This window comes from Ailuropoda melanoleuca, chromosome 2, assembly GCF_002007445.2.
Source record: "Ailuropoda melanoleuca isolate Jingjing chromosome 2, ASM200744v2, whole genome shotgun sequence".
Lineage (NCBI taxonomy): Eukaryota > Metazoa > Chordata > Mammalia > Carnivora > Ursidae > Ailuropoda > Ailuropoda melanoleuca.
The window spans coordinates 78,197,794-78,208,140 of record NC_048219.1 but is presented as its reverse complement, the minus strand read 5'-3'; the positions used below and the strand labels follow the sequence as shown (position 1 = coordinate 78,208,140).

At 45.3% G+C, this 10,347-nt stretch overlaps 1 protein-coding gene across 2 annotated transcripts in view; it reads left to right on the top strand.

Moving 5' to 3' along the window:
- Nucleotides 1-9,874, top strand: part of PGB2 (pepsinogen B2) — a 17,667-nt gene extending 7,793 nt beyond the window's left edge. The window contains 9 exon segments of one of the 2 annotated variants that reach the window (NM_001374249.1): nucleotides 2,046-2,101; nucleotides 2,877-3,033; nucleotides 4,171-4,288; nucleotides 4,769-4,887; nucleotides 5,563-5,762; nucleotides 7,433-7,555; nucleotides 8,264-8,411; nucleotides 9,279-9,377; nucleotides 9,603-9,755. In NM_001374249.1, coding sequence (NP_001361178.1) covers nucleotides 2,046-2,101; nucleotides 2,877-3,033; nucleotides 4,171-4,288; nucleotides 4,769-4,887; nucleotides 5,563-5,762; nucleotides 7,433-7,555; nucleotides 8,264-8,411; nucleotides 9,279-9,377; nucleotides 9,603-9,755 — 1,173 coding nt within the window. 2 annotated transcript variants of the gene reach the window in all.
- Nucleotides 9,875-10,347: the final 473 nt, after the last annotated feature.

Genomic DNA, 10,347 nt, shown 5'->3' with positions numbered 1-10,347 from the left:
ACAGGTTGAGTTCAGGCAAACAGGACTTGAAGTCCCAGCTCTGCCTTTGATTAACTATGCGATCACGGGGAGGCTAAATCAGCTCTAAGGTTGTTACAGTGGTTCAATGAGATATGTGCCTGGTCCAAGGTCGGTAAGTGGGAGTTGTAATTATAGGCATATCTTCTGTAGACCTTCCGGTTTCCCCTCTAATAATTTCTTTCTATAAAGAAACATTAGATCATGCATATGACACTGGAAACTCTTTGGGTTTGTGCCTAGCTCAAAGGCTTCAAGGTAGATTCATGACAACATTCCAGTAACTTCTCTCATGCCCGCTGCAACTTTACCTAGGGAATCATTTTGTAAACTGGCCTCTTTCACCACATGCTTCTAGAAGGCTACAATCTAGAAACTAGTAACATAGAAGGCATTATGTGTNCGTGTGTCATTCTCTTGATTAAAGCAAATTAATGGCTCCTTACCGCTTAAGGAATAAAGTCCATGTTACTTAGCATGGCGTACGAGGTCCACCTCACCATCCAGCCCCGCCCGTGTAAACACCTAGTACTGGGCTCCAGGAGTTTGATCCAGATGCTCCAGGGTGTGCTCCACCAGGATAAGGTTCAGTAATAAATAGTTTGGTGGAATAGAAGTTAAAATACTGTGGATACTGAATACATGCTGCTTTAGTATACTTTTGTAGAATCAAGAGTATTCTTATTTTAGCATTACAGTCTTTTCTACTGCAATGGAATCCTGAAGAGAAAATAATTTTCCAGAGCTAATTGTCATGATGAGGACGGCACAGACCCAGTACAGGTCCTTTGGATGGGTCTTGGCCTGCGAGGAGCCGNTTGTGAGGAGCCATGTTGAGCAGTGTTCTTGTGGCCACACTGGTCACAGTGTTCTCTGACTTCGTGACACCAACTGCCCTCTCAGGAGCCATTGTTCAGGCTTTGCTTCTGCCTCCAGTGGCTTTTCCACTTTCCTTACTTTCTCATCTACCAACCAGGAAGATCCTAACTCAAATGACCTCTTCTCTGAAGGCTTTTCCATCCCCCCAGGAGCTATCACTTCTTGCTTCTGCTTGCTCATTAATACTGCTCTTTTTTTTTTTTTAAGATTTTATTTATTTATTTGAGAGAGAGAGCAGGGCAAGGGAGAGAGCACATGATTGAGGGGGTGGGGCAGGGGGAGAGGGAGAAGCACACTCTCCACTGGGCAGGGAGCCCAACTCGGGGCTCCATCCCAGGACCCTGGGTTCATGACCTGAGCCAAAGGCAGATGCTTAACCAACTGAGCCACCCAGGTGCCCCAATACTGTTCTTAATCACTCTAGTTCATTCAATGCACATTTGGATGCTACAGTGATCACATTGCCTTATAATTAGATTATGTGTCAGTCATTAGGCAGGATGCCGACTTTGCATACAAGGACTGTTTCTGAATTTTCTTTGTACTCCCGGAGCTTCCTGCCGAAGCAAGCACAGAGTGGACATTCCATAAATGTTGGCTAATTGTAAACCAAGAAATTGAAAATAAAGATCAGAGTGTCATGGACCATGAGAATCGCATCAGAAGACTATGGATGGGTCTGATGAGAGGAACAGGAAGGAGAAGGAGAAGTGGAGAGTCTACTGTAAGTCTCCAAACAGCCCATGGACTTTGGAGTCAAAAAACAAATTGTTCCATTGTTCTGGCAGAAGTTGCCAGCACCCATTTCGCAGGAGATGTGGGCACCAGGAGCCTTTGTCTCCAGTGCGTTTCACATTTGTTATCACATCCTAATCTTTCGATTCCATCAGCAAAGCCATTAATCACTTTTTAAATTGACTACAGAGTGGATATTAAAGGCCATGATTCTTTCCAGGAGGAAAAACAAACAGAATCCATGGATGTGTAGGGGCACAGGTTGGTACAAGGCTAAGAAGCCCACGTGCCTACAGGTGAAAAGTGCAAGGAGATCAGGGTATAAAAGAGAGACCCAATCTCCCTCTGAGTGTCCCAACCCTTGGGTGTACCACTGCGTCCTGGTGTGTCTAGGGGCCACTAAAATCAGCACCATGAAGATCCTGGTCTTGGTCTTGATTTGTCTACACCTCTCAGAGGGTGTGGAAAGGTATGTATGGGGATTAAACCTCACTGTGTATTTCAGCCCTAAGGGAACATCACAAGCTAGGGTAGAGCAAAGTCCTTCCCCTGCAGATCTTGTGGAAAGGCAGGCAGATCCTGTCTTGGTACCATTAACTGACAATCCAGGGAACCAAGACTTAAAATGGATGGATGCTGGGGCGCCTGGGTGGCACAGCGGTTAAGCGTCTGCCTTCGGCTCAGGGCGTGATCCCAGCATTATGGGATCGAGCCCCACATCGGGCTCTTCTGCTATGAGCCTGCTTCTTCCTCTCCCACTCCCCCTGCTTGTGTTCCCTCTCTCGCTGGCTGTCTCTATCTCTGTTGAATAAATAAATAAAATCTTTAAAAAAAAATGGATGGATGAATGGTATGCATCCATATGTGTGTGTGTGTGTGTGTGTGTGTGTGTGTGTGTGTGTGTGTGTAAAAAGGTGGGTTGGTATTTTGTTAGCCAAGAAGGAAGGATGTACAATATCTATAATGCTTAAGAGGAGGGACTGGAAAGAATAGATATTTATTTTGTGGAAACAATATATGTATGCAGGAAACCCCAAATATATGTTGTTGTGGTTTTTCAAGCTGGAAATGCTGGAGTGACCGCAGTGGTCAGAACTTGCTAAGGTCCAGGATGATTTCTTATAAGAGGCTCTTCTTGAGTAGAGTACTAAGGAGATTTAAAAAACTCCAGATCAGATCGTTGAAGGGATTGCTTTAATGGGGAAAGTGAAGATCATACCTTTTATTTGCCCTATTCTCTGCAGAATCGTTCTGAAGAAAGGAAAGTCCATCCGCCAGGTGATGGAAGAGCGGGGTGTACTAGAGACATTCCTGAAGAACCACCCAAAGGTCGACCCAGGTGCCAAGTATCTTTACAGTAATGATGCTGTTGCTTATGAGCCCTTCACCAATTACCTGAATGTAAGTGAAGGGGAGGTGGTGTCCACAGCCCTCGCGTAATAACCATTCTTGGGTACTTAGTTAGACCTCTCATCAGCTCTGACTTTTTACTAAACCTAAGTCTCGCCTTCCTATGAAAAGCATCTGGATAAATTATCAGTTGGTACCACTTAACACTATAGTATTCCCTTTCCTTCCTTCTTTCTTCTCATTACTGGCTCACTCTCTAAATCTCCACTTATATGGTTAAGAGATTCACAGTGGCCATATTCAAGTCAACTGAGAGAGCCAAAGAAAGTCCCAGTGATGGGCTACAGGGGAAAGAAGGAAAGCACATGCAAAGTTGCCAGGCAAAATCTCCAGTGGCTCCAGATGTCATACAGCTCCCTGTTTGGAAACATACACTGGTACTCAGAGCAAGTATTTGAGTGTTCTTGAGGCTGCAGTGTCTGCTCAGGGCGTCTCAACACACTGATGTCCTATGGACTGTCCTTAGTGAGATGTGACATGTGTCAGATCTAGAAGCCACCCTAGGAATCTCCTATTTTGAGTTCCACTTTCTATAGATGGTGGAAGAAGAGGCAGCTAAGTGACAGAACTGGCCCGAATTCACTTAGAACTGAAACTGTGTCTCAGTGAAGTTCTCTTCTTGCTTTCCATGCTACCTCTCACTCTAGATTTCCTGGCACCTTAGCTGTAGTGTGACCAGAGGGAGGGGAATGGTAGGGAAATATCTAACACTGGAAGAGAAAGAAAGATGTTTGTGTGTGTGTGTGTGTGTGTGTGTGTGTGTGTGTGTGTGTGTGTATGATGTGGGGAGAGGAGATGAACACTGGGAATGGAGAAAAGGGATTGCTTCTCCAACTTTGCATGTTCTGGCATAGAATGGTAAATCCATGGAGGTATCGCCTGATACAAAGCAGAAAATGCTTTGGAAGAAGAGATTCTCTTGCCAGACTAATTCTCACCTGGTCAAAGTCTTGCAATTAGGGACAAAAATGGGGAATATTGAGGGGATCTGGCTCCAGATGTGAAGGAGAACTTCTGGAAAGAGAAGAATATAATTTGGTCAAAATGTAGCTTCTAGTGAGTCAACTTCTTCCCTATTCTTAGGACAAGGCTTGCCTGCTTAATGAGAGTACAAACTTTTCTTTGCAGTCCTACTACTTTGGAGAGATCAGCATTGGGACACCACCACAAAATTTCCTGGTCCTCTTTGACACAGGCTCCTCCAACCTGTGGGTGCCCTCCACCTACTGCCAGAGCCAGGCCTGCAGTGAGTATACCACAATCACTACCCTCCCATGGATAGGAACAGAGGGCCAGGCAGAGTCAGGATTGAGCACAATCTCAGCATCCAAATCAAGAGTTTTTGGTGCATACCCATGATCTCATTCTCCTTAAATTCAGACCATCTGGAAATCTTGCCCTTGGTCCATATTTCACAAGTGCTACAGTTCTGGAGAGAGACAACAGAAATAGGCCAAGGCGTCCATTCTTTTCTACATTGTTCCCTTTCCTCAGCTCTCTCCTATGGGCCCCAATTCCTGGCACTTTGAGTTGAGCCATCCTTCAGGAAATGGAAGGAAGGGGCAACATCTGTTTCTGGGGCTACAGATTGTCTTTAGCAGAAAGGATCTGAGGGTGAGGCCCAATCCCGGGCTTGGTCTGATGATCTCTGGCCATCAAAAGTAAGTGTCCTCCAAGTATTTTGGAAAATGTGTTGACATTAACATTCCATTCTATCCTTGCACAGCCAATCACAACATGTTCAACCCCAGCAGTTCCTCCACCTACAGAAACAATGGGCAAACCTATACACTGTATTATGGAAGTGGCAGCCTGACTGTGCTCCTGGGATATGACACTGTGAATGTAAGTGCTGTTCTCATCCTTCTGTGGGTCTGCTCTTTGGCTCCCTTTTCTAAGCCTAAAGCTGTCAGAGAGACCCATGATTACTAGATAGGTACAAATTCCCAGAAGCTGTTGGTTGGAAAGAACGCCAAAAGCCATCTAATTAAACCTTTCTCTCAAGACAGGAATTGCTCTCACAGCAGTCCTGACTGCAGGGAGCTCTTTACATTGTGCCTCCCCATGACTTTGTTCCCCGACCTTAACCTGCCCTCTGCAGCCATGTGGAGCACATCTGCTTCCTTCTGAACACAACTTCATTCTAGATATTTGAAGACCTTCTTTTCACTATTTTCTTTTCTTTACATCAAGCACCCATAGTTCCTATGTCATTTGTGCATATGGATTGTTCAATATAAAACCAGCCACTGTCCTTTCACTGTCTATGGAAGTGGAAACTCTAACTCCAGAACACAACAGCCTCTGCTTTGCCAACACCCACACTCTTCTTTCCAAGACATACATGGTTGGGTGATGCTGTTGTCCCTTCATCTTCCATGTTCCACCCTATGATTGAGCTAAGCATGAAAGAAGCCAACTTCCTCTCCCAGAAAAGTGTACATTCTATTCCCCGGGCACCTAATTCTGGGAAGGCTTTGTCCACCTAAATTGTTAATCTTTTCTTTCTGCTTGTCCCAGGTTCAGAACATCATCATCAATAACCAAGAGTTTGGTCTGAGTGAGATTGAACCCAACAACCCCTTCTACTATGCAAACTTTGATGGCATCCTGGGAATGGCCTACCCCAACCTGGCAGTGGGGAATGCTCCAACAGTCACGCAGAGCATGGTGCAGCAGGACCAGCTCACCCAGCCCATCTTCAGCTTCTACTTTTCTCGGTGAGCACCCTTGCCCTGGGTGGGTCTCAGCAAATGAGGCTGTGGGGGCTTCCAGGAAGTCAATATCAGACAAGGCCAAGGTTTTAACATATCCTGACACAATGAGTATAACCTGCTATATGCATTTCATGCATTTCTGAGAATTCATAACTACATTTTTGTGGGAATTTTATTTTAATGCCCTAGAGGAATTTTAAAAAAGATTTTATTTATTTATTTGAGAGAGAGAGTGAGAGACAGACAGAGGGTATGAGCAGGGTGGAGGGGCAGAGGGAGAGGGAGGAGCAGACTCCCCCTGAGCAGGGAAGCCTGACGCAGGGCTGGATCCTAGGACCCTGGGTTCACAACCTGAGCCAAAGACAGACACCCAACCAACTGAGCCACCCAGGTGCCCCTGCACTAGAAGAAGTTTTAATTTAGGCCAAAGCCATAAGATGACTCTTTCTTTAAAAATGAATTACACGTATTGCATGGTGCACTGGGTGTTATACACAACTAACGAACCATGGAACTTTACATCAAAAACCACGGATGTACTGTATGGTGACTAACATAATATAATAAAAAAATATTATTATAAAAAAAAACCAGACTCCAAATCCAGCACTACACATCTCAGGTTTTATAGGAGCGATTCAAGCAGATGTTGCATATATATGATATATGAAAAGCAAGTGGCAAATAAATGTATACAGTACAACCCAATTTATGTAAAAATAAATATTAAAAAAGCTTGAGAAAAAAATAAAAATGAACTACAGTCCCTCAAGATTTAATTAGTCAATGTGGAGATTGTTGCATTAGATTTGCATAGCTGTAGAGCTTTAGAACAAGCCACATGATTACTTACTAGTATAGTAAAATCAAATTTACATAAAGAGAATTATAATAAATGATGTCTGTAATAACATATTTGGTTCTACAAAGAGTTCTTGTAGTTATTACTTCACATTACATCTCAAAATCTTGTTATTAGCTCCATTTTTCCACTGACGAAATGCAGGCTCAAACAGGTGGTCAGTATTGAGCAAGGTCTAGTAGATGTGAAGCCACGACACAAACACAAATATCTTGGTCACAGACCCAGTACTTTTCCTACTCTAGTGGCTTTGAGCTTTCATGGCAAACTTTACTTACCGACTCTTTTTCCTAATCACATGATCCTCAGGGTACCTGAGTCCAAATGTCTTTCTTCAGTGAGTGGAAGGCCCAGGGGAGGGAACAGAAGAGGACTGAATCCCCTTAGCACTGTCTAGTTACCAACTTGAGCATGACAGGAACATCCCCTTCACTGAACACAGGAGATCTCTCTCTGTCAGACCCCATTCTAGGTACTCCCTGAGGCGTTTCTTGCTCTCACTTTGTCCCCAGCAGGGCTTCCCTGGGATGGTTTTATAGTTTCTTTTTAGAGGCCTGGTTTCCAATTCCATCTCCCCTTTTATGGGCATAGTTTATATTTCCATTCCTCTGAAACTCTGGGTGTTCCTCTGAAGAGGCTCCTCTCCCTTGTGCCTTGAGCCTGGTGGAGTCTGAAGAGCAGGTCAGAGGACAAGACCCCTCATCCTACGGTTCCTCTGTGTCTGAAAGAGAGAGGGATGCTGAGAGGGGAGGAAGGGGTTGCCTGAGCAAGTGTATTGTGGGAACTCATGCTCTTCTCCCTTTCTTCCCAGCCAACCAACCTATGAGTATGGTGGGGAGCTCATCCTGGGAGGTGTGGACTCCCAATTTTATTCTGGTGAGATCGTATGGACCCCAGTCACTCAGGAAATGTACTGGCAGATTGCCATCGATGAGTAAGTACAGAAGAAAGTTCCTATGGATTATGGACACCCCTAGGATGTTCCTCCAGTGTGACAATATTTCCTGTTCTTGCATTGGCACAAACTTCTGAAAGAATCAGCAAACCCTCAGGCTGATTGTTACTGGAGCTCAGTAGACTCTGGCATCTAGACCTAGACTGAACTTTTTGAATTGGTCACTGAACCTTGTCATGTCAGCAGGTTGGTCCTTCCTAGGCTTCTGTGAATCCATGTCTTTGTTCCTGAAAATTTCATTACCCCAAGTAGCACAATCCTTACCAAGTCTTTCATCAGGAAAAGTAAGAGCTGTCATTGACGTTTTCTATGTGCCAGATACTGTGCTAAATATTTTATATAAATTATTGTGTGTATATTCCACTACAACACTATGAGGTGGTCACTATTATATTTCATGGCATAGATCCAGACATCAAGGCTCAGAGGTTCAGTAACTCATCCAAAGTCAGACATTTCACAAATTTCAAAATTTGAGCCCAAGCATATCTGTTCCCAGAGCTCAGGACCATGAATCAGTTACTTCTACGCTCCAAGCCTTCAGGAAATCTCCACTACCTCCAAATAAAGATACACTTCTTTGGTCTTTACTCAAAACCATACAGCGGCTGGGTACTACCTATCAGCAGACGTGGCACATGTTTGTGGCAGAGTCACCTGATTGTCTTCTACTGGTGTTCCCCTCAGGTTTCTTGTCAGTAACCAGGCCACTGGCTTGTGCTCCCAGGGCTGCCAGGCCATTGTGGATACAGGAACCTACATGCTAGCTGTTCCCCAGCAGTTCATTGGCTCCTTCCTACAGACAACCGGAGCCCAGGAGGCTCAGAATGGTGATGTGAGTAACCAGAAGCCAAGGGTTTCTCTGTACATCCACACAGTCTCAGGGAAGGAGGAGGGGTTTGGATGGGACCCTAAGCCCCTGGAGGGTCAGATCAGGTGGAGACATAGCATGGCCTTTCAGGCAAAGAGGGAAGGGGGAAATACTAACTTCAACTGTGAGTATGGGCTGAATGGTTGTCAGGAGGGGTGGCTGTTCCATTGCAGGCTTCTGGAACACATCTCACCTTGGCGTGGCTACTGTCATTTGACTGTCTGCAACAGAGCCAGGCATATTGCATTTCTCCATTCCACTTGGGTTTCTTTCTTCCCTAGGAATACTCCTTTGGCTTTTACTCTGAGCAGCCTCCTGTGCCCACCCCTGTTCCCCTTATACCCACTTCTGTAGTTTGCTCCTCCTGCATGCGAGAGTCTAGTTTAGTCAGACTAAATCTTGGTTCCTCAGGATGTGTGTTTGTGTGTGTGTGTGTGTGTGTGTGTGTGTGTGTGATGAGTACATAGATAGGTGCACACAAGTGTGGATATGTAGTGTGTGAGAGCATGCGTCTACAGGGTGTGCCCATGCGTCTTTTCTGTAAGTGGTACTTTCTGGCTGTAGAAATCTGTGTTCTGGAATGAGCTTAACTCCTTATGGCCATATCAGTACAACCAATATCTCAGAGCTGAGATGTGTCCAAAGAGGCCCAGGAAAGCAAAAGCATCTGGTCAGTGTTGTGCCTGGGAATCAGGCTTTGCCTTCCATGCTCTCAACCAACTTTTGCTAGAAGGTCAGGAAGAGAGTTTCATAGGGAATGGGGAACTCGGCCCCATTGTCTGAGCCCCCAGTCCTCTGGCATTCTACAGCTATGCTTCTCCTCTCTCTCAGTTTGTGGTCGACTGCGACTCCATACAGAGCATGCCCACCATCACCTTCGTCATCAGCTGGACTGCATTACCTCTGCCTCCCTCTGCCTATGTCCTTAATGTGAGTATGCACTTCAGACTCCAGGGATATGGGATTAGATGGGTTCAAAAGCTGTTCTGTGTCCCAGCTCACATCTGAGCACCTATGGGGAGTCACCAGTGGCAGAGTTGAGGGTGAACAAGAAGCCAGAAACCCCACAGGTATCAAGGAATATAGAGTAGGAAGTTCCTATGGGGAAAAGCATCTCCATGCACCTGGTTATACCCTGATGTTCTTTGTCTGCAGAACAATGGCTACTGCACTCTCGGGATTGAGGCCACTTACCTGCCCTCCCCCACTGGGCAGCCCCTGTGGATTCTGGGAGATGTCTTCCTCAAGGAATATTACACCATCTATGACATTGGGAACAACAGGATGGGTTTTGCCCTCTCTGAGTAGACTAGCACAAGACAGCTGTCTCCACCCTCCCAGCAGGACTCTGGGATTGCCCTATTGGTTCTCTGGGCTGACAGCAGCATTTCAGACTAGTCTGATTCCTCTGTGTACTAGAATCTTACTTCCTGCCACTAATAAATCAAGAATCTCCAAATGTCATGCTGTTCCTTCTGGATGTCTTCTTTGTGTTCTGCTTGTAGTGGTTTATTCTAAATTGAAAGTTAGCAACAGTTCTTTGGGAGATCTGTTAATTGACCAATGGGTGAGAACACAGAGCAGAACATCCATAGCACAGATGTTAAGCACACAGTACCTACATGAAGTACTCTGGTGGAGGTGACCAGCCATCCCAGCACTCTCCCTTTCAGTACATTCTTCTCTCCATTCTTGCATGTTAGAGAAGAAAAAAAAAAACCTTAGAGAACATTTCAAACTGGTGCTCTGAGGCCAACTCAGACTAGAAAATGGTGGTTCTTCTTGAGAGGAGCAGCGCAGTTTTAATGAATTTTTTCTGGTATTTTCTCAGACCCCTTTCCTCCCTACTCACTACGGGTGCTCTCAGGCTGCTCACACATGCAGTTTATCTGCCTGGGCC